This window comes from Geotrypetes seraphini, chromosome 1 (assembly GCF_902459505.1).
Source record: "Geotrypetes seraphini chromosome 1, aGeoSer1.1, whole genome shotgun sequence".
NCBI lineage: Eukaryota > Metazoa > Chordata > Amphibia > Gymnophiona > Dermophiidae > Geotrypetes > Geotrypetes seraphini.
In genome coordinates this window covers 374,264,986-374,292,840 of record NC_047084.1, presented here as the reverse complement: position 1 = coordinate 374,292,840, position 27,855 = coordinate 374,264,986, and the positions used below count along the sequence as shown (strand labels likewise).

The 27,855-nt window shown below is 46.3% G+C and overlaps 1 protein-coding gene across 3 annotated transcripts in view; it reads left to right on the top strand.

The window, feature by feature from the left end:
- SLC20A2 (solute carrier family 20 member 2) overlaps nt 1-27,855 on the top strand; it is a 229,955-nt gene that overhangs the window by 160,273 nt on the left and 41,827 nt on the right. For all 3 annotated transcript variants that reach the window (XM_033915532.1, XM_033915517.1, XM_033915526.1), the window contains exon 8: nt 19,914-20,502. In XM_033915532.1, coding sequence (XP_033771423.1) covers nt 19,914-20,502 — 589 coding nt within the window. The remainder of the gene's footprint in view (nt 1-19,913; nt 20,503-27,855) is intronic.

Genomic DNA, 27,855 nt, shown 5'->3' with positions numbered 1-27,855 from the left:
CCTCAACCTCCGGCAGAGTCACTTAAGCTTCCTCTTCACAAGCTTTTGTCTCAGACTTTTACCAGATGCCTGGAGACTCCTTATGCAATTCCAGCTGTTCCAGGCAAATTGGACTCTGCATTGCAAAGGATTTGAGAATTCACAATTATCTTACCAATTCCTACTTGTGGAGTCATCCTTGGAGAGGTCCCATCCTTCCAAGGTTTATGCTACTGTTCCTCCTGGATGGGAAGGGAAAACTATGGACAAATTTGGACGTCGCATCTATCAAAATGCCATGATGTCCTCTAAAGTCCTTAATTACAATTTTCATTTTATAATTTATTTTGAGTTCCTCATTGCTCTTTTGCCTAAATTTATCAGTTATTTAGATACTCAAAAGCACTTTGAATTTCAAGAAGTTATAGCTTCTCTATCACAACTCAGATTACATCTACTTCAGTCTTACAATGCCTTTGAATTGTTTGCCAGGGCGGCTGCTTGATCTGTAGCAATGTGCCGCCTTACCTGGCTTCGTTCCATTAACATAAAAACATAGAAGATGACGGCAGAAAAGGGCTATAGCCCATCAAGTCTGCCCACTCTGCTTACCCACCCCCTGTCTATGCCCTAATGACCCAATTTTCTTATCTTGACCCTCGTAGGGATCCCACATGGGTATCCCATTTATTCTTAAAGTCTGGCATGCTGTCTGCCTCGATCACCTGCACTGGAAGTTTGTTCCAATGATCAACCACTCTCTCTGTGAAGAAATACTTTCTGGTGTCGCCATGAAATTTTCCGCCCCTGAGTTTGAGCGGGTGCCCTCTTGTGGCCGAGGGTCCCTTGAGAAAGAAAATATCATCTTCCACTTCGACACGTCCTGTGAGGTACTTAAATGTTTCGATCATATCTCCCCTCTCCCTACACTCCTCGAGAGTGTAGAGCTGCAATTTGTTCAGTCTCTTCATACGAGAGACCCTTGAGCCCCGAGATCATCCTGGTGGCTGTCCGTTGAACCGATTCAATTCTGCGCACATCTTTACTGTAATGTGGCCTCCAGAATTGCACACAGTACTCCAGATGAGGTCTCACCATGGCCCTGTACAACGGCATTATGACTTCAGGCTTTCAGCTGAAGAAACTTCTATTGATACAACCCAATATCTGCCTTGCCTTAGATGAAGCCTTCTCCACTTGATTGGCAGTTTTCATGTCTGCACTGATGATTACTCCTAAATCTCGTTCTGCTGAAGTCCTCCTTCAGGACCGCTCGACTAATATTCCTTGTGCAGGCAATGACCTCTTCGATGAATCTATTGAGGCAGCCACCAAGAAATTGAGCATGGAAAATCCTTTGCTTCTATTGTCAGACCTAAGCCAAAGCCAGCTCCTGCCAAGCCTGCACGCCCTCCTCCTATTTATCAGAGACGTTTTGCTCCAAGAGCGGCTTCTTACACTTGCCCTCCCCTTAAGAAACAGCAGAATCAGAAGCAACAGAAACCTCAACCTTCTGCTGCACCTAAAGCTACGCAGCCTTTTTGACTGTTTAAAACAGATCATAACCTCCACCGTTCTGTCTCTGAACTATCTTCCCCCTATTGGAGGTCGTCTCCATCAGTTTTACCACCAATGGGAGACAATCACATCCGACCTCTGGGTCAATCATCAGGGAAGGATACTCTCTTCATTTCTCTCAGGTTCCATCAGAGCTTCCTCCAAGAGAGTATCCTTCCAGTCCATCCCAGACCGCCCTTCTTCAGGAAACGCAAGTTCTGCTTCGTCTCCATGCCATCGAACCAGTTCCTTTGGAACAGCAGAGCAGGGGGTTTTACTCCCGATACTTCCTTGTTCCGAAGAAGACGGGCGATCTGCCGCCCATTCTGGATCTCAGGGCTCTCAACAAATTTTTAGTCAAAGAAAAATTTTGCATGTTATCCCTGGCATCCCTTTATCCCCTCCTAGATCAGAATGACTGGTTATGCTCTCTGGATCTCAAGGAGGCTTATACTTATATTCCCTTTCATCCGGCCTCCTGTCAATATCTCAGATTTTGGGTGGGGAATCTTCATTATCAATACAGAGTGCTGCCCTTTGGCCTGGTTTCATCTCCCAGAGTGTTCACCAAGTGCCTTGTAGTGGTAGCCGCAGCTCTCAGAAACTATGGTCTTCAGGTATTTTCCTACCTGGACGACTGGCTCATCAAAGATTCAACATCTCAAGGTGTTATTGTAGCGACCCAACGGACTACGTGGTTCAACTTTTCCAAATCCCAACTTCAACCCTCTCAGAATCTATAATTCATCAGAGCTGTTCTGGATACTATCCAACTCAGAGCATTCCTTCCGCAATAACATCTGGAAGTCCTCTTTCAACTCTGTCATACAGTGTCTTCCCACTCCTACATATCAGCGAGACACATGATGGTACTCCCTCCACAGTACACATGACTCCTTTTGCCAGACTTCACCTCAGAATTCCTCAGTGGACCCTGGCATCTCAGTGGACGCAGGTTTGCGACCCACTTTCTTGACACATTGCAGTCACTTCTTCATTGAGACAGTCTCTTCTCTGATGGATTCTCTCTTCAATCTCTCCAGAGGCTTGCTGTTTCAAATGCCCCCTCATCAGAAGGTCCTCACAACAGATTCCTCGACCTACGCTTGGGGCACTCATCTTGATGGCCTCCATACTCAAGGCCACTGGACCAGTACGGATAGTCAGTGTCGCATCAATCTGTTGGAACTCAGAGTGATTTTCAAGGCTTTCAAAGCTTTTCAAGGGTATTATGAGTAGATCGGCGGACGTCATAATGCCGCTTTACAGAGCAATGGTAAGACCACACCTGGAGTACTGTGTCCAACACTGGTCTCTTTACCTAAAGAAGGATATAACCCTGCTGGCAAGCCACAAAGCTAGTAAAAGATATGGGAAATTTGAGCTACAAAGAACGCCTCAGAAAACTAAGCTTGTTCACCCTTGAGAAGAGAAGACAGAGGGGATATGATAGAGACTTTTAAAATACTAAAAGGTTTTGACAAAATAGAGCAAGAAGCATCATTTTTGACGTTGTCAAATGTGACTAGTACGAGAGGTCATAGACTGAAATTGAGGGGCCACAGGCCCAGGACAAATGTCAGAAAGTTCTGTTTTACACAGCGAGTGGTGGATGCTTGGAATGCTCTCCCGGAGGAGGTAGTGACGGAAACCTCCATTATGGGATTCAGATGCAATTTGGATGCACACCTCCTTGCAAATCACATTGAGGGATACGGGAAAATAAGATCTTCATCAGGGAACACCTAGATTGGCCTCCGCGTGTGCGGGTCACCGGACTGGATGGACCAAAGGTCTGATTCGGTGAAGGCATTTCTTATGTTCACGACCAGGTAGTCCAGGTATTATGTCAACAAACAGGGAGGGACGGGATCTTTCGCCTTTGTCAAGAAGCTCTGAAAGTTTGCGACTGGGCAATCCACCACAACACCTTCCTCAAAGCTGTCTACACCCAAGGGGCAAAAAATTGCTTGGCGGACAACTTCAGTTGTCTTCTGCAACCTCATGAATGGACACTCCATTCCTCGCCTCTTCATCACATTTTTTCACAGTGGGGAACACCTCAGATAGATCTCTTGGCAGCTCCACACAACCACAGACTGCCTCAGTTCTGCTCCAAGATCTATTCTCATTGCCTCAAGGCAGATACTTTTCTTCTGGAATGGACGAATCTCTTCCTGTATGCATACCTCCATTCCTTCTCATTCTCAAGACTCTTGTCAAGTAAAAGAACGACCATACTACCATGATTCTGATTGCTCCTCTGTGGCCGAGACAACCTTGGTACTCCCTTCTACTTCAACTCAGCAGCAGGGAGCCATATTTTCTACCAGTTTTTCCATCTCTGCTTCATCCCAACCTGCAGTCTCTACACCTGACAGCTTGGTACCTTTCAACATAACTTCTCTTCAGTTTTCTCAATCTGTAAGAGACATTTTAGAGGCTTCTAGGAAACCTACCACTAGACAATGCTATCACCAAAAATAGACTAGATTTTCTACGTGGTATTTCTCACGATAAGGAGCCTCAACATTCCTCCTTGTCTTCTGTTTTAGACTACCTTTTGCACTTATCCACCTCTGGCCTCAAGTCTACATCGATCCGAGTAAATCTTAGTGCAATTGCTGCTTTCCATCAGCCTGTTGAAGGAAAACCCCTTTCTGCTCATCCGTTGGTTTCCAGATTCATGAAAGGACTTTTCAGTGTCAAACCTCCTCTCAAACCGCCTCCAGTGGTTTGGGATCTCAATGTTGTTCTTGCTCATTTGATGAAGCCTCCATTTGAACTAATGTCTACGGCTCATCTGAAGTATCTCACTTGGAAAGTGGTGTTTCTCATTGCCCTCACTTCTGCTCAAAGAGTCAGTGAGCTGCAAGCTTTAGTTGCTGATCTACCTTTCACTGTGTTGCATCATGACAAGGTGGTGCTCCATACTCATCCTAAATTCCTACCTAAAGTGGTTTCGGAATTTCATCTTTCCAAAGCCTTATTTTCATCCTGGAGAATCAGCTCTTCATACTCTGGACTATAAACATGCTTTGGCCTTCTATTTGGAATGCACCAAACCACACAGAACTGCTCCTCAACTTTTTTTCTCTCCTTCAATCCAAACAAGTTGGGACATCCGATCTCTAAGCGTACCATCTCCAACTGGATGGCTGCTTGTATCTCCTTCTGCAATGCCCAGGCTGGATTACCCCTACAGATTAGAGTAACAGCCCATAAGGTCAGAGCAATGGTAGCTTCAGTAGCTTTCCTCAGATCTACACCTATTGAGGAAATTTGCAAGGCTGCTATTTGGTCCTTGGTTCATACTTTCACTTCTCACTATTGTCTGGATGTTTTCTCCAGATGGGATGGCCATTTTGGCCAGACAGTATTACAAAATTTATTCTCCTAAACTGCCAACTCCCACCATCCCATTCTGGTTAGCTTGGAGGTCACCCATATGTGAGAATAGGCTGCCTGCTTGTCCTGGAATAAAGCACAGTTACTTACCATAACAGGTGTTATCCAGGGACAGCCTCCCACCCACCCAACTCCCCTGGTTGGCTTCTCTGCTAGCTATCTGAACTGAGGAGACGCGCCCAGTGATGGGTGGGAAGGCACTCATGCATACGCGGTGCGTCTGACTCAAAACTTCTAGTTTCTACAAGCAAGTCTGTTTGCGAGGCTTCCGCATCGGGGCTCCGTCAATGATGTCGTCCATATGTGAGAATAACTGCCTGCTGTCCTTGGATAACACCTGTTACGGTAAGTAACTGTGCTTTTTGCACAGAAGAGTTATTTTCTTGTCTCCCTCTGCTAGCTCCTTAAGACTTCTCAAAAATGGACTTTGGACATTATTCAGGATGATAGCTACTTTGAATCCTTTTGTCCTCTTACGGATTCTTTTCTGGGGGCACTGTATATTTCAAGGTTCATACATTGGTTCAACTGGGGTAGTTCTTTCCAATGCTCAATCTCAGTTAAGATTGCTTACATATTTCCATTGGGTCACCGTATCGGCAGTATCTTCGCTTTGATATCCTTGGCCAGGCAATATCGGTTTCAGCAGATGCTATTTGTCCTAGCCATGGCTCCAAGGACAGGTTCAAAAGTGATGGTAGTGGTTTGTGGCATTCGTCGCAAAAGGGGAACTCGGGTACATCCTTCCCTCGTCCAGTTAATTTAGGTGTCCTCCAGACAGGTCAGTTTAGCTGTGACACCAATGAGTGATTTATCTATTTCAATCTTTGAACTTTCTTATCCTGTGATAGTCATTGGAACATCTCATGGGGTTGTTCGACATGCAGGGTGACCACTTACAATCTCAGGTTTGTCTTTTTCCTGCAGTCACTCAGACTGAGAGTATGGGCTTATATACAGGTTCTAGAATCCAGGGTGGCCATTCTGAAGATAGGGCCTTCGGCTGGATTTCACGTCAGCACGCTGCAGCAGTGGCTTCTGTACCGATAGTGCCTGGCTTCTGTGCCGATAGTGCCCGGTGTAGGAAGGCTGCACCCATAGTGTCTCATGGATTCATTAACCATAGTTCAGTATAAATTGGTGGCTCAGCGAACTGATTTCTTCAAATGTGTGCCACGATCATCAATGGGCTATCTTATAGTCACCAAGGTTTCTAGTCTTTTGGGGTAGGAGGCTCAGTACCTTCCAGGCTCAGCGCAAGGAATCTGGTCTCAGTAGGAGGCTCAGGGTTCACTTGCTCTTATGGAGTTATGGACGTTCAGTCTAGCGTTTCAGGAGTTTCAGGCCATCCTTCAATGAGGGATTCATGGTGGTATTTTTTCAGCCGCCACAGAAGTATATGAATTCCTCGGTTGCCGGTCAAAGCAAGGGTCCTGCTTCGGTAGGTGATACCTTATCTTCCTCTTCTCTCAGTGACTCACATTGCGAGATTAAAAAAAAATAAATAAATAAATCTAAAATGTTTACGCATACTTACTCAGCAGGAATCTTCTGCATCCCGGGAATTGCGAACTCTCTGCTCAGGGGCTCCAGCTTATTGTGGAGAGATGATATCTCCTTGAACTATACGTCATCACTTTATATTGAAATGCCAGCTTTCTCACTTCTTCAGCAGGCACAGTGAGTGGGAGTCTGAGGGCGTCAAGAGTGAGTAGTTGCTTTCGCTCTTTTTTGACCTCTGGGTACTCTTCTTTTAAGTGTTTCCCTTGAACAATGATTGCATACTTTCTTCTCATGGCTCGCTTTCATGACATGATGATCTTCGTAGCTCCGGTTTTGCCGCGCCGTCCATGGTATGCGGTTCGGAGGGGTTTGTTGGTGGGCGAGCCATTGTAGTTCTCAGTATCTTTGGATTTGCTCACCCAAGGATTCATCTACATGAACATTTGTCTCTCTTTCGTATTCTGGCGTAGCTCGTTGTCACAGCTGAGGCGTACAGATTATTTCTACTTTATTCCAGGCAAAACAGATGTCTATATCTGGCCTTGTCTCGAAATGCAAAGTTTTCTAGCTTCTTAAGCAAATGCAGGGAGTGCTAGTCAGAGGGGGTAGGAGCGTTGCTTGTTTCTCACCTCTGGTTTGTCTTAAGTGTTTCCCATGCCCGATGACTGGATGGGTATCTCAGGCTCGCTTTCAGGCCATGGTAATCGTACTATCTCCAGACTCTCTGCACTATCCATGATATGCGGATCGAAGGGGTATTTAGAATTCCCAACTGAGGTTCCCGGTTACTCCAAAACTTTTCTCCCAGGGTCCAATCACCATGAAAATTTGTATCACTCTAGCTCTTTAAAAAAAAAAAAAAAAAGTCACACAGAGGCTTATGTAGAGCATGTTATTTATTCTCTTTTCTAAGCAATACAGACATCTTTATCTGGCTTACATTAATGTCTGGAGAGTTCTCGATTCTTCAGTAGTTCTCAGGGTATGCCACCCTTCCAGACGTCTGTCTTATATTCTTTCTTTTCCACAAGGGTATTGCCAAGTGCTTACCATTTAATTTCCTTCAGCTTCAAGAGGCAATCATAGCTTGTCTTGCTCTTCTCTTGCTTTTCAGCCTGATGTAGTTCTGTTCCTAATGGGAGTACAACACATTCGTACATTTATTAAGAAGCCCTGTCCAGAGTATAGTCTTAAAATAGTTATTTCCAGTTTACAGAAGAACCAGTTTGCACCTTTATCTAATCGCACTCTAACAGAAGTGATGTTAAACACTGTTCCTTGTGACATGGCTTCAGCTCAGAGGGTTTTCTATGTTTGCAGGCCTAGTCCTGCATGAATTCTTTTTTGTGAATCACGAACTCTGGGGGGGGGGGGGGGGTCAGTTCAGACAGTACCATTGTTTCTGCCTCAGCTTGTGTCATCCTTTCTTCTCAGCCGCTCTCACTTTTCTTTCTTCCTGGCAGGAGGACTAGGGGGGGGGGGGCGTGCTTCTCTTCTCTTCTCTGCATTTCCTAGAAGTGCGTAAGATGCTTCTACAATTTATGCAGGTTTCTAATGATTTTAGAAGTTCAGGTCTCTTCTTTGTGTTATTCAAGGGACGCGATAACAGATAAGGCAGCGTCCAAAGCCTCCATCTTTCAATGGGTCCAGAAAACCATTACTTCCGCTTACTGGATTGCAGGAAAGTAGTTACCGGACAAACTTCATGGCCAGTCAACAAGAGCGATGGCTACTTCTTGGGCTGAGTTCAGAGGTTTTTCCTTGGAGGAGACTTCTCGAGTATTGATACTTTCTCTTCCAAGAATACTTTTTCTAAGCATTACTGGTTGGATGGGATAGCGCGTGTGGAGTCTGCTTTTAGTGCTTCAGTTATTGCAGAGGCAGAGTTAGCTTCCCTCCCAGCTTGAGGATTGCTTTGCTACATCCCACTAGTCTCTGGATTCATCTGCTGCTATTGCTAAGGAAGGAAAAATTATGTCCTTACCTGTTAATTTTCTTTCCTTTAGACGCAGCAGATGAATCCAGAGCCCCCCCCACTCTTTTTTAAATTTTTGTCTGTCGTTCTTCACTTTTGCAAGTTTCAGAAGTTTTGCTATAGTTGGTAGTTGTATTCTGTATTATTACTTTTGGAATTTGTTATGGGAAAGAAGTTTTTTATATGCTAAGCAGATTACTGGTCCTGGTTGCTTGGGCAAGGAGCAATACTGAGAATATAGGGAGCGTGCCAGCCAATAGGACCACCTGTTAATTAGTTTCTCTATCTCAACCTGTAGATAGAGATGTGCTATCCCACTAGTCTCTGGATTCATCTGCTGCGTCTAAAGGAAAGAAAATTAACAGGTAAGAACATAATTCTTCCTTCTTCCTTAGACCATAAACTTGGACTAACAATGTCCCTGTTTTCACTTCTACTCTTGACCACAAGAATAGGAGGAGGTTCCGAAAAAAGGGAATAGAATTACATGAAGTATAAATTAGGAATCAATATTGACGTAACAGTAGGTCCCACCATCTCTAGAAAAACTCTTAATTGATCTGATGAAAAAAAACACATACAAGATATTTAATTATACCTACGCGGGTAAGCCAAAAGGAATGCAGCACCTAATATCACTACTTCAGTCCTTATTGCTAGAAATAATTTCCTTCATTCCTGCATTTGTCGAGTGATAGGGAACATCCAAATCCCTTTTCCATTAAATAAGACTTGGAATTGATGAAAATACATTCTAAATATGGTGTTAACATCTTGTTCAAATACAAGTGACACCAGTAAAGTTACTCTTTCCGTTTCTGACAGACTGGTTTCAAGCAATTCTGAAATATTAAGATTTTCTTTTGCATTGGTTAATACCACCTCTGGGTTAACTCTCGTTTCTTCATTTGCAAATAATAAATTTTGTTAACTGGAGGTATAATCTGAAGAAAATTTTAAAACCTCAATTACATACTTTTAAAAATAAATCCAAAGGGTTAATAACCAGAGATTAGGAAAATTCAATAAATGCATATTCATTCTATGATTATAATTTTCAAGTTGTTCTATTTTTCTAGTTAGCAAATTTTTCTCCTTTGCAATACCAGTTGTCAGATTTTGAAGATTTTCCACACTGTCCTTCACTTGTTTTAATTCAACTGAAAATTCCTCTGTGCCTTCTACCTTTTTACCCAAAGCATCTACTCTAGTCACAGGCCGAGAAACATCATTTGAAGATTTGATGACTGTGGTGCTTAGCTTCTGGAGAGCCTCCCATATACTCTCAAGAGGTTTCAGCAACTGGGAAGTAGCTTCTGTGGCAGCTCCCAGTACTCTTTACTTCTTCAAACTTCCCGCGGCATCTGCCCCTCGAATCATGGTTTCTCCCATGAGAACAACTCCGCAGGGGTCCCATGGCTCAGCCATGTTAAGAGCAGGACACGTCAGCAGAACAGCAGATGAAGGTGAAGGTGATGTATCAAAGTCAATTCTTCGGCTTCTCTCCCAGCCGAAGAAACAGACTGCACTCCACTAACTCCGTGGAGCCTAGGGGCAAAAGGCGAACTCTCGAATGGAGCGTTACATTGGGGGAAGAAGTCCTTGTCACTGAGGGATCGGTTTGGACACTTCCCTTTCGTTTTGAGTGAGGCATATCAAAAAAGGTAAAGGTTTGCAAATCTCTCCGTATTCGATCAGACGCTCTCACCCTAGTGCCGCCATCTTGAAACCTCCAACCTGGGAGATCCTAAACTCACTAGTTAACATTTCTTTAGTGTTTTTCAGAATTTTTGGCACCAAAATTTGACGGTTTGCCTCAAAACTTCTTGGAATGGATTCCTTGGGCTCTTTTACCACTAATCCATGCCAGGCTTGTGCAAATCTTGCACCTCTGGAGCATCCCAGTGCCACCCTGTGCTGGAAGGAGAGGCGGGAGCATCCAATTTAGCCTCTCCTTTTTGTTCTTCGCTTCCAGAAAGAGTGGCTAGCCCACTTGGGTGGGCATTTCTCTTTTCAGGTCCTGTAAACAGTGACCATTCTGCGCAAAAGAGCGCAGAAACCACAGTGCCTAAGAGAGGCAAAAATGAGTCATCACAGGGTGATTCTGCGCTCCCAGAAATAAATTTGTGGAAAGCGTTTTAGGAGACTGTTCTCCCCCAGCGCAGACCAGCTGCATTAGACCTGACACATCAGGGCATAGCCCCTCAGGGGGCTTCTTCCTTGCAATTAGCCACTGCCCAGGACTTGGGGAGATCTGTTGGCCAGGGATATAGATAAGGCTCAATGTTCCCTTATTGTGCACGGAAGCACCCCCTGTGTTGGGCAAGGCTTCTCCGCAGGCTGGCACCTTAGATCCTATTATGGCTTTGGATCCTAGTGATGATCCCACGGTCCTGCACTTATTTAAGCCAGTGGCTCTGCCAGATCTCATAACTGAGTCTTTATATGAGCTGCATTTGGACCCCCAGCCCCCCACTACTTTCCTCTTCCCTTATGAGTGGAGTAAGGGTTCAGACTTCAGCATTTCCCTGGCATCTGGACATAAGTGTCTTAAACTCGGAGCAGTGGGATTCTCCAGAAGGGTCTCTCAAGGTAGCAAAAGCAATGTCTCAGGAATGGGATGATTCAGCATGGCCATTTCAGCGTGCATTGTTTCATCTCTTAAGACGCCCTTTCAAAGTCAAACTTTTACGCTGGAAGTCTTCTCTCAATATAAAGGGAAATCTTATGACATACCTGATTGATGTGTGATGCGCCCCCCCCCCCCCCCCCAAACCTTGAAGTCACCAGACCTAAGACCAAAGAGGAAGTTGAAGAAGGGAAATTCTGCTATTATAGTGGGAGACTCAATCCTGAGAAAAGTGGACAGAAGTGGCAGGAGGAAGAGAGGACAGGCTGGTGACATGTCTCCCAGGGGCAAGAACGAAGGACATCACTGACAGAATTGAGAGGATCCTGGATGGAGATGAGACGGAAGAGACAGCGGTGATAATACACATTGGGACCAATGATGTCAACAGAAGACACTACAGCAGGACTGCACTAACTGACCAGTTCAGGATCCTGGGAAGAAAACTGAAGCTAAGGACACGGAAGATAGCTTTCTCGGAGATCCTGCCAGTACCAAGGGCGGATGTGAAGAGGCAGGCCGAGCTACAAGCAATAAATGCATGGCTGAGGAGATGTTGCGAAGAGGAAGGCTTCCACTTCATAAGGAACTGGACAACCTTCTGGGGAAAAAGCAAGCTCTACAGGAGGGACGGACTACACCTGAGCGCAGCAGGGACGAGACTGCTGGCAAATAATGTCGAGAGAGAAATAGAGAAGGCTTTAAACTGAGGAGAAGGGGAAAGCCGACAGCTGACCTGATGTTTACGCTTCGGACAAGAGTATCCAATAAAGATACTGAATGGGAAAAATGCGGGGAAGAGATCAAAGGCGAACTACAGGGGTCAAGGGACCAAGTGAAACTAGAGATCAAAAAGAAGAGGAAACAGCAGGAGCATGAAAAATGTTGGGAAGAACCTAAAACTAAACTAAACCTTAGGTTTGTATACCGCACCATCTCCACAAGCGTAGAGCTCGGCACGGTTTACAGAGTTAGGTTGAAAAGGAGCTACAATGAAGGGTTATAGGAAAGGAGCTAGGAAGATAAAGATAAAGCCAACTACAGGACAAAAAAGACGCACCACAAGGAGAGGAGGATCAAAGCAAATTTCAGGGGATGGGAGCCCTTGAGGGGGACAGCAAGAGAAACAAATTGCGAGAAAAAGCAGCAGGGGTAAAAAAGAACCGGGACTTAAATTGCCTATACGCCAATGCAAGGAGCCTAAGGACCAAAATGGGAGAACTGGAGATCATGGCCAAAAGAGAGGACCTAGACATAATTGGAATCACAGAAACATGGTGGTCAGAGGACAACAAATGGGACGTGGTACTGCCAGGGTACAAACTCTATAGGAGAAACAGGACTTGCAAGAAGGGTGGAGAAATAGCACTATATGTAAGGGACTCTATCCACTCGGCCAGGATGGATACGGCAGCAAAGGCAGAAGGATTAGATTCACTATGGGTCAAATTAACAGGGAAAAATGGAGCTGACACAAAAGTGGGGCTGTACTATCGCCCACCTGGAAAACCAGAATTAAACATCCATGACCTGGAAGCAGAATTGAGACGGGAATGCAAAAGCGGAATTGTGATGGTGATGGGGGACTTCAACTACCCGGGGATCGACTGGAGTATTGGTCACTCCAACTGCGCAAGGGAAGAGGAATTCCTAGAGGCTGTGAGGGACTGCTTCATGGAACAGCTAGTCAAGGAACCAACGCGAGGAGATGCCACTCTCGACCTAATCCTCAACGGACTAGGCGGACCTGCAAAGGAGGTGGAAGTAGTAGGGCCACTAGGCAACAGTGATCACAACATGATCCAGTATAAATTAGAAGTAGGGGCCTCAAGGGTGAAGAGAACCACATCGACAGCACTCAACTTCAGGAAAGGGAATTACGATGCTATGAGGAAAATGGTGAGAAAGAAACTCAGCAACAGCTCTAGAAAGATGGGGACCATAGAGGAAGCATGGTCCCTTCTCAGGGACACAGTGCAAGAAGCACAAAACCTGTATATCCCCAGGTTTAGGAAGGGGTGCAAAAAAAATTGAACAAAAGACCCGGTATGGACAACAAAAGAAGTAAAGAAGGCGATAGGTGACAAGAAAGTGTCTTTCCGAAAATGGAAAAAGGACCAAACTGAGGAAAACCGGAAGGACCACAAAAACCACCAAAAGGAATGTCACCAAGTGGTTAGAAAAGCTAAGAGACAATATGAAGAGAGGCTTGCTGGGGAAGCAAGGAACTTCAAAGGGAAGCAACCAGCGAGGGAGGAGGTGGGCCTGCTAGATGATGGAGACAGAAAGGGAGTGGTTAAGAGGAAAAAGAGGTAGCCGATAGGCTAAACCAGTTCTTCTCGTCGGTCTTCACAGTGAGGACACCTCCAATGTACCGGAACCCGAGGAGACCATAAGTGGGGATCAGGATGAAAAACTGGAGACCTTAGAGGTAAGCTATGAGGATGTCCTCCGACAAATAGACAGATTGAAAATTGACAAATCACCGGGCCTGGACGGAATCCACCCAAGGGTACTAAAAGAACTGAGGACAGAAATAGTGGACACACTCCGACAAATCTGTAATCTATCCTTAAGCACTGGGAAGGTACCGGAGGACTGGAAGCTAGCGAATGTCACACCTATCTTCAAAAAGGGATCAAGGGGTGACCCGGGGAACTACAGACCGGTGAGCTTGACTTCGATTCCGGGCAAGATGATGGAAACATTAATAAAGGATAGCATCTGTGAACACATGGAAAGAAATGGACAGCTGAAACCGAGCCAACATGGCTTCTGCAAGGGAAGATCGTGCCAAACAAATCTACTGCACTTCTTTGAAGGGATAAACAGCCAGATGGACAAAGGGGAATCCATAGATATCATTTATCTCGACTTCCAAAAAGCCTTTGATAAGGTCCCCCATGAGCGGCTACTTAAGAAATTGTCGAACCATGGGGTGGGAGGGGATGTACACAGATGGATCAGGCACTGGTTGGCCAGCAGAAAACAAAGGGTTGGAGTGAAGGGTCAATACTCCGACTGGCAGAGCGTCACAAGCGGTGTTCCGCAGGGGTCGGTGCTGGGACCACTGCTGTTCAATATATTTATCAACGACTTGGAAACGGGGACGAGGTGTGAAGTTATAAAATTTGCTGATGACACCAAACTCTGCAGCAGAGTTAGGAACACAAAGGAGTGCGAAGACTTGCAAAGGGACCTAAGCAAACTGGAAGAATGGGCAAACAAATGGCAAATGTGCTTTAACATAGAAAAATGTAAGGTCATACATATAGGGAAAAGGAACCCAAGGTACATTGCTGGGGGAGAGTACGGTAATCTTGAAAAAGACTTGGGTGTGCTGGTGGATACAACCATGAAATCATCAGCGCAATGTGCAGCGGCCTCGAAGAAAGCTAACAGAATGCTGGGCATCATTAAGAAGGGAATTACAACCAGGACGAAGGAAGTCATCATGCCACTGTATCGTGCAATGGTGCGCACACATCTAGAGTACTGCGTCCAATATTGGTCGCCGTACCTCAAGAAAGACATGGTGATACTTGAGAGAGTCCAGAGAAGAGCTACGAAAATGATAAATGGCATGGAGGACTGTTCATACGCTGACAAGCTGGACAAGTTGGGACTCTTCTCCCTGGAAAAGAGGAGGTTTAGGGGAGACATGATAGAAACTTTCAAGATCATGAGGGGCATGGAGAAGGTAGACAAGGATAGATTCTTCAACCACAGGCACAAGAGGGCACTCGGAGAAACTGGAAGGGGACAAGTTTAGAACCAATGCCAGGAGGTTCTTCACACAGAAGGTTGTGGACACATAGAACGCGCTCCCGGAGGAAGTGGTCGGGCAGAGTACGCTACGGGGTTTCAAAGAGGGATTGGATGGATTCCTGAAGGATAGGGAGATTGAGGGATACAGATAAGGGTAGATAAGAGTATGGAAAGAGTAAAGATAAAAACAAGGGGGCTATATAGGGCTAAATCAAGTAAACATGACAGGTCATGGACCTGATGGGCTGCCGCGGGTGCGGACTGCTGGGCGCGATGGACCTCTGGTCTGACCCAGCGGAGGCAAATTCTTATGTTCTTATGTAGATGATGTGGAGGCAGGAGAAAATGACCACAGGTGGGTGAAGGGAAAGGAAAGCACCAATGGGGCAAGAGGGAGCTATTTCCCCCCCCTTCAAACCTCACAGCTTCTGCAAGGTAAGCGCTTGCCATTACAATGGCTGCGATGAAACAAACGGCCATGCTGAACTGGCTGCACTGAATCGTCCTAGATCCTGTCTGGGCTGTATCCTATGGCATAAGAGTGCCAGCAGTTTTTTATTCAGCCTAAAGTGGATTCTTTGGTAGCACAAGTTACTAATTTCACCTCCCTCCCAATTGAAGGCGCTGTGGTGGAAAGGATATGCAGGACTGTCGCATAGATGTTGTCCTCAAGAGGCTCTTTGAGGCATTGATTTTGGAGGGTCAAAGCAGTCTTAGTGGTGTCCTTTGTCACATGTGCCTGTCTTTCCAGGCTATGTATTTTGGAGTGTGAAGGTGAAGAGCTGGTACCTCAGTTCCTTTTATACAGTTGATTTATGGCAGCTTCACTCTGACATTATTCATGTCATGGATAAGGCGCCTGCTTATTCCATTTCTGCTCACAGAATGCTCTGGATTAGACACTGGGCAGGTGATTCCACCGCTAAAGTTACTCTCAGCAGAGTTTTCAAATGGCAGTTTGGTAAGGATCTCATGAATTGTTGTGGATTGGCATCCCAAGACTCTGCTGGACAGCAGACCCAGATCCTCTAGAGCAGTGGTGGTGAACCAGAGGGGGCACTCGGAGTGGAGCGCTCTCTGTGGGAACGCTCGCCATTGCCCCAGCACAGTATTCACCAGAGTTAGTTACTGGATAGCCAGAGGGAATCAGGGCTGGGCTGCTCCCCACCCCTTTCCACCTGTGCCTGAGTACATTTCTTACATCACCCGCCCCTCTGCCCAGTAGCTCAATGGGAGCACTTCCTCCCTCCCTTGTCTGGGGTAAGGCGAGTGACTAACATGCGGCGTGAGGGTGTGGCGCGGACGACAGTCTGTTGAGTCTGTGGCAAAAGTGATTCCCGTGGTGGGGTTGGAGGGGGGCATAGCTCACAGCATTGCATAGCAGAGGAGAGCAGATTGTTGATTCAGGGAATATACATTTCTTTAGGGTTAACTTAAGTGTTAGCTAATGCTATAGAGATTTGCATTGGGTGCGTCATCTTTTTTTATTTTTGCGTTTTTGTAGACTCCCAAGTCTTGAACACCCAAAAATGAATACAGCAAATAAAGCAAGAACAGATAGTGGAAGATCATTCCAAAAGGCCTGGACAGTGTCATTTAGAGTGATTGAACACAATGGGAAAGTGTTATGTATTCTGTGTAATGAAAGTGTTGTCCTGGTGACGGGATAATCGCGTGCCAGATGCCAGCGCACAAGACAAGACAGAAGTGCGCAGGGGAAAAAATAATTTTTAAAGAGCTCCGACTTGAGGTTTGGGATGGCAACCCACCCACTTTTTTGGTTAGTGTTCGCGCTGCCGTTGCGGGGGGGGGGGGGGGTGAGAAAACGGAACTTTACCTGAAAAAAATCAAAAAAAGTTCCGTTTTCGCTATAATGGAGGTTTTCAACCCCCCCCGAACCCCTCCTCCAACAGCAGCGCGGACACTAACCAATAAAGTGGGGGGGATTGCCACCCCAAACCCTCCGTCGGAGCTCTTTAAAAATTACTTTTTCCCCCACGCGCATCTGTCTTGCGCCGAATTGTCGGCGCTGGATTGTCAGCGCGCTGACGTCTTGCGCGCCACTGACTGAACCATTGTCCTTGATCTCTACTTGGCAAGAAATACACCTGAGTGAAAGAGGGTATAGTTTCCTCTGGAGCATTAAGGATCTCAATGAAATATTTTTAATCATTTCTCTAGGTGTTAGTGAAGGAACTTTAGGAAAATTAAGCAAACGCAAATTATTAGCACGATAATTATTTTTGATAATTTCCAGTTTCCTCCTTAAATTTGTGTTATCTTTTATTAAAACTTCTTGTTTACTTTACCCCCACTATTTCTTTATCCAATTTGTCCATATTAATTTTTGTAGAGGAAAATTCTTGTTTAAATTCTTTTAGCTCAATTTTTTGATCATAAGTTTTCTTTTCTAATTCAGTTATTTGTGGACTTAAAGTACAGTCAAACCTCGGTTTGCGAGTAACCCGGTTTGCAAGTGTTTTGCAAGACGAGCAAAACATTCTTGCAAAACTTGTCTCACAAACCAAGTGTTGACTCGATTTGCAAGCACCTCCGCCCCCTCCTGATAAACGGCATCGCGCCCCCCCCTGCTCGAACCGGCACCCCCCGCCCAAACAACTTGAAATTTTAACCCCCGTCTGGCACCGGCATGCAGCCCACATGACGTGCTGGTGCCGCTTGAAAAACTTCCTGCCTCTGCCGGGCCTTGAGCATGCATCTGCACATGCTCAAGGCCTTCTAATTCTCCCTCTCGCCAAGAATCTCGGAGATCTCCAAGAATCTCGGCGAGAGGGAGAATTAGAAGGCCTTGAGCATGCGCAGATGCATGCTTAAGGCCCGGCAGAGGCAGGAATTTCTTCAAGCAGCACCAGGACGTCATGTGGGCTGCATGCTGGTGCCAGACCAGGGAGGGGGAGTTTCAAGTTGTTCGGGCAGGGGGTGCCGGTTCGCTTGGGGGGAGGGGGGCTTTTTGAGCGGGGTGGGGGGGGTGGAGAGCAGCACCGCTGGCCTTGGGGTGGGAACGTATCAAGCGAGTTTCCATTATTTCCTATGGGGAAACTCGCATATACGAGTATTTTGGTTTACGAGTATGCTTCTGGAACAAATTATGCTCGTAAACCAAGGTTCCACTATATTTCCAAGCTTGATTACCAAATCCCACAAATAGTCCAGGGTTACTTCGGTGGGCTTTGTAACTGAAAAGGCACTAGAAGGCATAGTCTTAAATTGCTCACCCTCTAAGACTCCAGCTTGTTGGCCTTGTAATCCTTGCTCCAAAGTTGTTTTCATCACAACATTCTTCTTAGGACTTGACTGATCCACAGAAAAATCCAGTGCCAGCTCCTTTGATGTAATAGCCTCCGGGGGGATAGTGCTGCTTCTTCGGACGTACTGTCCATCTGCTGTGAGCTGGTTCCCTGCGGCTTAGGTGGCGGGGCTCAGTGTGGTGTCAAGCCCAGAGACATCTTCTACAGTCTCACTTCTTTCCAGCGGCTCCCACGGGTGATTGATTCCCTGACATAGATGGCTCCCATTGTAGACGACTCAGAATGTGTTCAATTCCAAAGAGGGGGATTCTCCAAGAGTTGCAAGGCTCTGGCAATGCTTTTTTCCCCTTTTCGGCATTTCCAGCAAGTGGAAAACTCTGGCATTCAGGAAATCGGTAAGTATTTCAGAGTGTCTCTCCAATCATTACACTCAGCATCATCTTGGATCAGTAAGGCCCTATTCTCAGACCTCTGCCAAATAATTTTAAGTCAATGAAAGCACTTGAGATTACTTTCCTTACGGGCTAGATTCACTAAGCAAACCGATAATCGGTTTGCGACCCCTTTGTGACCCAATTTCTCTCTAACCCGATTCACTAACCTGTGTCCTGATCATCCTCCGATCTGCGCATGCAAATAAGGGGGAACGGTATTCAAATGATGGCAGGCAGCGATTCACTAACAAAAAACCTGCAACACCGACTGGGCTGGCCGATCATAAACAAGCGACTGCTGAGGACCAGTCGGTCAGGTCCTTTCTGACTACCCTGCCGCCCTGCTCTCTGCCCTGTTTTTCTGCTCCCTGTCCCGACTCTCCTGTCCTTCCCCGCAGTGCAAGCCCTGATTTGGTTTTCTCCAAGTACGTATCTTGGATGTCAGTCGGCCTTCTGAAGAATTGTATATACTATATTTCTAGTGTCTACAGGGGTACTAACTGAGCTCCCTTGATGCTTCTGTTGGTTTGGTTATTCCTATGTTATTTGAGCAGAACTATTCTTTGTTGGAAAGTTTTCCAATTCCCTATTTTCCATACGAGGAGCTCTTCCATGCTTGGGAACTAACTGTAGGTGGCAGTAGAGCTCCCACTGAAGTAGGAGGTCACAGAAAAATTCTGGAGTGGATTCCATCTGCAAAGCTTGCGGCAATGGGGGAATTTACTCTTTTGTACAGAATGACACATCTACCAGAAAAGATATTAGCAAGGTATGGACATAATCTCTTATCTGTAGGTTTTTGGGTTTTGTGTTTGTTTTTTTGGTAAATTGTAATTGTGAAACAATAGGGCTTATTTTAGAAGCTCTGTTCCTGTTTTGGATATCTGAAAACTAGTAGACATCCATATTGCACGGGCATCCAATTACTGACTTTATAAACCAGAATATGGATATCTAAAATTGTTGTACATCCATATATCAAAGGGGTGTGGGTCTGGGTAGGTTATAAACAGGGTTAGGAAGGGGCCAAAGATGTATTTCCAGCTCAGATTGCGAAAGGGGAAGGGTATGTCCATGTTCAAAACCATTGTTGTCTGAATTTAAACCTGGTATTTTGATATGTCCAGGTTCCAGATGGTGTTCCACTTTAAACTTGCTGACAGAATAGAAATATAGTGGAGATGTGAAAAGTCATTTAATGTAGTTTTGTTTTTATTTCAGACCTTTTTTTAACATTCCTGTTTTCCACTTCACCTCATGCTTGCTTAAAAGAAAGGACAGGCTAGTTGGGAACTGAATTCTTTGATTTCGTTTATTGCTTGCTCAATTAGTTGAATAAACTTCATAAAACTTGTAATTGCTACTGTACTTAATAATTTGTCCTTTTTCAGGAAGGGCTTTTTCCATGACAAACGGTACAATGAAATCTCCTGTTTCTAATGGTACCTCTAACTCTGATGGATATATGAGGAGCGATGGTCATGTATATCACACTGTGCACAAAGACTCTGGGTTGTATAAAGACTTATTTCACAAAGTACACTTTGAAAGAATGAATGATGACCGACCCTCACATGAGAATAACTATAGAGTGCTACGGCGCAACAATAGCTACACTTGCTATACTGCTGCTATTTGTGGGATGCCAGTGCATTCATCCTTCAAAGTATTGGATACATCTACACCAGAAGATAGTGAAAAACTAGTAGGCGACTCTGTATCTTATTCTAAAAAGAGGATTCGTTATGACAGCTATTCTAGTTACTGCAATGCTGTTGCGGAGGCAGAGATTGAAGCAGAGGAGGGTGGTGTTGAGATGAAACTGACATCAGAGTTGGCTGATCCTAACCCACCTCAAGATGATCCCATGGAAGAGGAGAAGGAAGAGAAGGATCGATCTCAGGTTCATCTGCTCTTTCACTTTTTGCAGATTCTGACAGCTTGCTTTGGCTCCTTTGCTCATGGTGGAAATGATGTCAGGTATGTGTGAAAATTCAAACTGACTGCAGTTGGTATTTTTTCTTAGACCTCTTAGACTATATTACTTTAATCTGAAATGCAGTTGAAGTGATGGCCATTTAGTTAAAATCTTGTAAAAATGGTCCTCCACCCTTTGTTGCAACACAAAAATATACCAAACTGAGGCAATGCAAGCTTATTTTTGTGCAGTGAAGGTTTGAGCCTTGACTTGTAGCCACCTTCATAATTATATATGTGCTTCAAATATGGATAATAAATGTTAAACGTATGCAGCCCTTTATGTAGATGAGGGATATTAGTAAACTTGAGAGTTTTGAGAAGAATAGAGAAGCTTTATCTTGAATCATATGGCTTTTGCCGTATTTGAGAGATTATTGGAACATCACTTGTTGAAAAAGAGGAAGATCAAAATTTGTTAGATCCAACATGTCTTTTAATCATGGTATACTGAAACAGCAGTGTCTATGGTTCATCATGGCACTGTATTACCAATTTAATACTAAATGTGACTGGTACTTTTTATCTATCTTTTGTGAGTTTAGTATTGACATAACTGGCAAATTTAAACTGCTTTTTCAGTATATATTTCTTGTACAATCCCACTATTACTGGACAAGTGGGTAGTCAATCCCATCATGTGAGATTTTTCTTGTAGGAAGCTTCATTTACATATTTTTGATTCTCCCCTTTACCTCAGGACTGCCCTCCGACTTCCAATTGTCTTCCTACAAGAGAGACAGTAGGAGCTAGTCTTTTCTGCTCATGTTTTATTTTTTTTCTCTAACTTCAGTATTTTTGTGGCTTCATATGTTCGTGCTGTAGAGGTTCTCTGCGGGGACAGCTCTGGCTGTGAGATATCGCAGACTTTACTGGTAAAATATGCTTCCAGTGGGTTGGCTGCTCTGCAGTGCTTTCACCTGGACAGCCTGCATTCACAGATGGGGCTCAGGGACTGTTCACTTGGAAGTGTTGCTCACCCCAGTTTCATCTGCCAGTGGGCTTATGTACAGTCTGCGTGGCTCTGAGGTGGTGTATCCAGAATCGTGGCTGACTGTTCCTCCATCTGTTTGCGTGTGCGGCGTTTCTGGATGACATGGAGGTCTCCAGCCAGAGCATTGGGCTCGAGAGGCAGTCATGAGATTGACAGTTCAGGTTCCAAGGCTTTTTGAGGAAGAGGATCTCCCTGTAAGCTGTTGTATGCTTCCATCTTGCAGCTCCCAACACACAACATGGCACAGTGAGCAACAGACTGACAACTGTCGGACTGATTTTGGGGTTCTCCAAATTTGGATTTTAAGTGGTTTGGGAGTTAGCCCTTGATTCTCCCCCCCAACTCCCCCAAATACTAAAATTGCCATCCTTTGGGGGGGAGGGGGCGGGTTGTGGTTTTCCCGGGCAGTTTTATATTAGTAACTAGTCTTTAAGCCCGTTACATTAACGGGTGCTAGAATATATGTCTTTCTGTCTCTCTGTCTCTCTCTCTCTCTCCCGCTGTCTCTCTGTCTCTCTCCTTGGCTCCCTTTTTCTGTCTGTCTCCCTCCCTCCTGCTGTCTGTCTGTCATGTGCAGCAGCATTTCCACCCCACTTCCCTGTGGAGCAGCAACAGCATTTCCCTCACCCCCCCGACTTCCCTGTGCAGCAGTTGCAGCATTACCCCCACCCCTTCTCTTCTCTTACCGCGATCTGGCCTGCTCCGTTCGGCCCCTCCCCCGCGTTGTGTCCTGCTGTGATCTGGCTGCTCCGTTCGGCTCCTCTCCCTTCCCTTCCCTTCCCGTGGTCTAGCCTGCTCTATGGCCCCCCTTCCCTTATAGCGTTCCCCACAGGCAGGCAGGCCCAGCTTCTTCCTTGAGGCTCGAGTCCTCTTCTTTGTCGGCCCCCCCTTCCCTTCATGTCTGTCTGGGTATTTTTTTTCTTTGTCTCTCCTTGCATGCTGCCTGTCTGTCATTTTTTCTGTCTGTGAATCTCCCTGTGCCTCCTTCCTATGTCCTTAGTGCCCCAGTGCCTCCTTCCTCCCCCCCCCCTCCGATGCCACCTGCCTTCCATTGAAAACCCCCCCATGCCAGCCTGCCTGCCTCCCATCCCCCTGAGCAGCATATTTCCATGGAAAACCCCCCGGTGCCATCCTGCGTGCCTGCCTTCCATTGAACCCCCACCCCCCCTCCAATGCCAGCCTGCCTGCCTGCCTCCCATCCCCCTGAGTAGCATGTTTCCATGGAACCCCCCCCATGCCATCCTGGCTGTCTGCCTTCCATTGAACCCCCCTTCCGATGCCAGCCTGCCTGCCTCCCATTCCCCTTCCACTGAAACCCCCCCCACCCCCATGCCTGCCTGCTTGCTTGCCTCCCATCCCCCTGAGCAGCATGTTTCCATGGAACCCCCCATGCCATCCTGCCTGTCTGCCTTCCATTGAACCCCCCACCCCTCCTCTGATGCCAGCCTGCCTGCCTCCCATTCCCCTTCCACTGAAACTCCCCCCCTCCCCCGCCGACCCTACCCGGCACAACTGAAACCCCCATTGACCCTCCCACCGCTACAGGGCTGACAAACCCGGCAGGAGCAGCAGGGTCCCAGGCACACTAAACGCTGCTTCGGATCTTCTACTGGCCTAATTTCCTCTGCCACGTCTCTGATGATGTCATCAGGGACGCAGCAGAGGAAATTAGGCCATTAGAAGACCCGAAGCAGCGTTTAGTGTGCCTGGGACGCTGCTGCTCCTGCCGGGTTTGTCAGCCTTGTAGCGGTGGGAGGGTCAACGGGGGTTTCAGTTGTGCCGGGTAGGGTCGTCGGGGGTGGGGTGAGTCGCGGCATGTTAGTGTTTAGCCAGGTGTGGCTGGTGGCAGGAGCCGCCGCGGCACCTTTAAACAGAAAAAATAACTCTGGCAAGGGAGGCGGCCAACTGGCAGGGAGCAGGCCAGACGGAAAACCGGAACCCTAAGCAGCGCATGGGCACTCCTATCTGCGGGTCGCTACAGCTCACGGAAAACGGACGCACGTGATGGGAGTGCGCATGCGCGGCCTAGCGTTTTATTATATTAGATATCGCTTTGGCAGCCATCTTGGATTTTCACGATCTGAATTAAAAGCTTTTTTTCTGCCTCTACAAGTTTCATTTTTGCAAATTGGCTCCTCAGGGCAGAATACTTCAGATTCATGCTTCATTTATGGTAGATGGCTGATGAGCGAGCATCTGTGTTCAGAGATGGGGGATTGATATCAGCCTTAAGCTTCTCTACCTCTTTTGCAGGTTTCTACCACTCAGTCCACCTGAGGCCAGTCCAAAAAGGCAAAAATAGGCCCGGCAGCAGCGCAAGCACATCCCAAGTGAAAGTCGCAGTTCCGCATCTAAAGCCCACAAATCCTCCAAGAGATCTAAGAAGAACTCCTAGGAGGTGGCCATCCCTCAAGGTTTCCCCTGGAATTTATTAACATGCTCTTTTAGGTTTATCTAGCTAAGGAAAAATTTGCCAAGTCTGCCTCTGTTGGCGTTGGGGGTCCCTCCTTCCCAGGATGCTGGTCCCCAGCAGAGGGGCCATGTGCAGCTGAGGGACAGTTTGCTAACTGATGATTTGAATGATCCAGCTGATGTGACTATGCCTTTGAACACTCAGACAGGCATGGTGGCGCATTCGGCTGTGGTCACAGATCTCCAGGATTTGGATTTGGGAGATGCTCTGGATTATAGGGAGGGGACCCCATGGTTTGGAGACTGTTTAAATCTTTTGTGTTGGTAGGGATTGTTACAGAATCCCTTCAGTAGTTAAAATTGAAGACTAGCCAGCCCTCGATAGCTCGGTGTTCTCAGGAGTAGCACAAAGCTGCAGTCTTCCTCCTTTCCTGACCATCTGGACTCTGCTAAAATGCTCACAGATCACTGGCACCGGAGGGTCCCAAGGCCATGTCCAAGCTCTATCCGATGGCGGAAGCCTTTAATCAGCATTTTGTTTCTCCAAAAATCACCAAGTACACTTCTCTCCCCAGTAAGGATGGTGTAGTGTTGAGGGGTGCACAAAACTGCATGATTGGTTTTGTGCTAAAGAGGCTTTTTAATTCCATGGTCTCAGGTTTGAAAGAAGCCACAGCGGCATTCCTTGTCACTAGAACCGTTAGCTCTACTTGCTCCATGATCCTGGCACTATAGTGCTACAAGATCTTTCCTTTTTCTGATTTGGCATTAACTATGTGGCTGATGCCCTGTATGACCTGTTCAGAGTGGTGAGCAAGCTGTCAGCGTACTCTTCCATGCTGGATATTGTGGATCAAGCAGTGGTCTGATGATTCATCATCTAAGCAACCCTCAGTAAGCTGCCTTTTAATGGGCAATTACTGTTCGATAAGAGTCTGGACAATCTTATAGCAAGTGTGCAGGACCATAAAACGCAGGTCCTGGTTTTCTAGGGGACAAGGGCTCTTCTAGTTTTAATATCAATTCTCTGGAGGTCCCTCTGGTCAGAGATCTTACCAGACAACCAAACTGCGGTTTGGAGCTGGGCATCTAATCTAATCTAATCCTTAGGTTTGTATACCGCATCATCTCCACGTTCGTAGAGCTCGACGCGGTTTACAGTAGGAGAAATAGGAAGGAACTACAACAGAGGGTTAGAGGTAGAAGTGTGAAGAAAATTTAGAGGACTTGGGATGCCAAGATATAAAAGTTTCCTTGATTCCTAAGTTGGAGGGAGACTTACATTTTTTGAGAAAAGCCAGGTTTTCAGATGTTTGCGGAAAACTTGTAGAAAGCTCAAGTTCCGAAGAGGGGAGGTAAGGTTGTTCCAGAGCTCAGTGATTTTGAAGTGGAGGGAGGTCCCTAGCTTTCCTGTGTGGGAAATGCCTTTTAGTGAGGGGAAGGATAGTTTTAATTTGTGGGAGGATCTGGTGGTATTAGGGTTTGAGGAATTCCAAGAAAGAAGGATAAAGGGAGGGGGGATACCATATAGGATTTTGAAAGTTAAACAGGCGCATTTATAGTGGCGATTATCAGAAGCCAGTGGAGCTTGGCCAGGAGCGGGGAGACATGGTCAAATTTACTTTTAGCGAAGATGAGCTTGGCTGCGGCATTCTGAATCCGTTGGAGTCTGTGGAGGTTTTTCTTAGTTAGGCTTAAGTAGATAGAGTTGCAATAGTCCAATCTGGAGTTGCAATCTTCTGGAGTTTACCCTACTTCCACCCCAAAGAAGCAGTTATGCCAGATCCTCAGCTGATGCTCCGCAGATAAGGGGAGTCTCAGCATTCCTGGAGGAATGGGTAGACATCACCACAGATCACTGGGTGCTGGATGGGTACAAGCTTGACTTTTACCAACTTCTTCCAGAATTTTTCCTGGACTCTCCCACAGGAAGACCAAACAAAGCGGCCAAGGTCAGAACCACTGTCCAGAGATTACTGGACTTAATGGCCATAGAACCTATCCCAGAGTCTGACTCGGGCTCTGGAAGATACTTGATATACTTAATCGTGCTAAATAGGGGCTCTGAAGACTAGAGACCAATCCTGGATCTCAAAGCAGTAAATGTGGCAAAGATCCTCATTTCAGAATGGAAGTGGTATGGTCTGATCACCTTTGTCACACCAGGAGATTTCTGACTTATCTTCATATCCCCATTTTTTTCGTAACACAAAAGATACTTGAAGTTCCACATCTTGCAATGGCATTCCCAGTTTTGTGGCGTGCCCTTCGGGCTGGCGACAGCACCTCGGACTCTTTACCAAGGTTTTGTCGGTGGTTGCAGCCCACCTACAAAAACTCAGGATCCAAATTATCCATAGCTGGATGATTGGCTTATCAGAGCCCAGTCAGAATCTGAGGAGCTCCTAGTGGTACACCAGGTCATCCCAGAGACTAGGCTGAGTGGGAAACTTTTGGAAGTCAGCTCATTCCGATGCAAGACCTAGAATACCTTCGGTTGTTTCTTCCCAAGTTGCGCCAAGGGATGTTTCAGCAGTTATGTGCCTTTCTGGACTCTCAGGCCCCGACAACCTGGCAATAAGTGCAAGTTCTGGGGTCCATGGTCGCAATTATAGATGTAGTTCCTTGACTCACTTGTGCCTGCTGCAAGATGCACTTATCTCTTGTTGGAATCCACAGAGATATCTGCTGCATGTGCGACTCCCTTGGACGATGGAGGCTCATACCGTCTTGCCTGGTGGTTGAATCCCCTCCATATCTCAGATTGAGTGATCTTGATGACTGACACCAGTCTTTACAGTTGGGGGTGCTTTGCGCACACAGTCTGGTATGGGATTGTTGGTCCCCTTCTGAGAGAAAGTGGTCAATCAATCATCTGGAGCTTCGATAAATCCAGCTTGCTCTCCTACATTTTGAGAGTGCACTCCAGAACAAGGCGGTTCAAGTCATCTTGGACAATGTCACAGTTGATCACCAAGGGGGCACCTGGAGCGTACCTTTTTCAGCAGAGATTTAAATGTTTTCACTGGGCAGAATGACAACATCTGGCTCCTTCAGCTGTGCACATAGCAGGAGCAAACAATGTGCAACTGGGATTATCTTAACCGTCAAACTCTGGATCCAAGGGAATGGTCCCTGTCCCAGAGTGGAAAGATGGAGATGCCTGATGTTTGACCTGATGGCATCTGTGGCCAACAAAAAGGTGGCCCTTTTCTTCACCTGTCGTCATGAACCTGGAAGCGAAGGGTCGGATGCCATGGTACAGCTATGGTCACAAGAAGGACTTCTGTCTTCCCTCCATGGCCCATGATAGGCCACCTAGAGTGAATCAAGACTCGCCAGGGTCATGTGGTATGCCGACCTGGTTCAGCTGCAGCAGGGCTCAAGTTTCCTTGCCACTCTCGCCTTCTCACATAGGCTCCCATTGCCCTGCAGGATCTAGACCGCTTTGGTCTTACACATGTAGATTTAGTGGGCAGAGGCTACTCGACTGGAGTGATAGCTACCATCTTGTGCAGCAAGAAGTCAACTGTAGCAGTGTATGCGAAGACTTGGAGGTGTTTTCAGTATTGGTGCGTTCGGAAGAATGAAGATCTGAGCTCTGTTGATCCCGCTTGTGCTCGCCTTCCTTCAAGGCAGCCTGGAAAAGGGCTTGCAGTTGTTTCCCTGAGGGTTAAGATTGCCGGACTTTCTGCTTTGGTCCTAAGCCCCTGAGGGGCTCTCTGGCCACTCATCCGGATGTAGTTAGATTTCTAAAGGGCATATTTGGCTATGCCCTCTGTTACATCAGCCATTCCCAACTTGGAATATCAATTTAGTTCTCAGATCACTTGTTGGTTCTCTCTATCGGCTATTGGATGGGTCTTCTTTGATGGATCTTAGTCAAGACAGTCGTCTTGGTGGCCATTTCTTTGGTGTGCAGAGTTTCCATATCAACCAGGCAGTGTGGT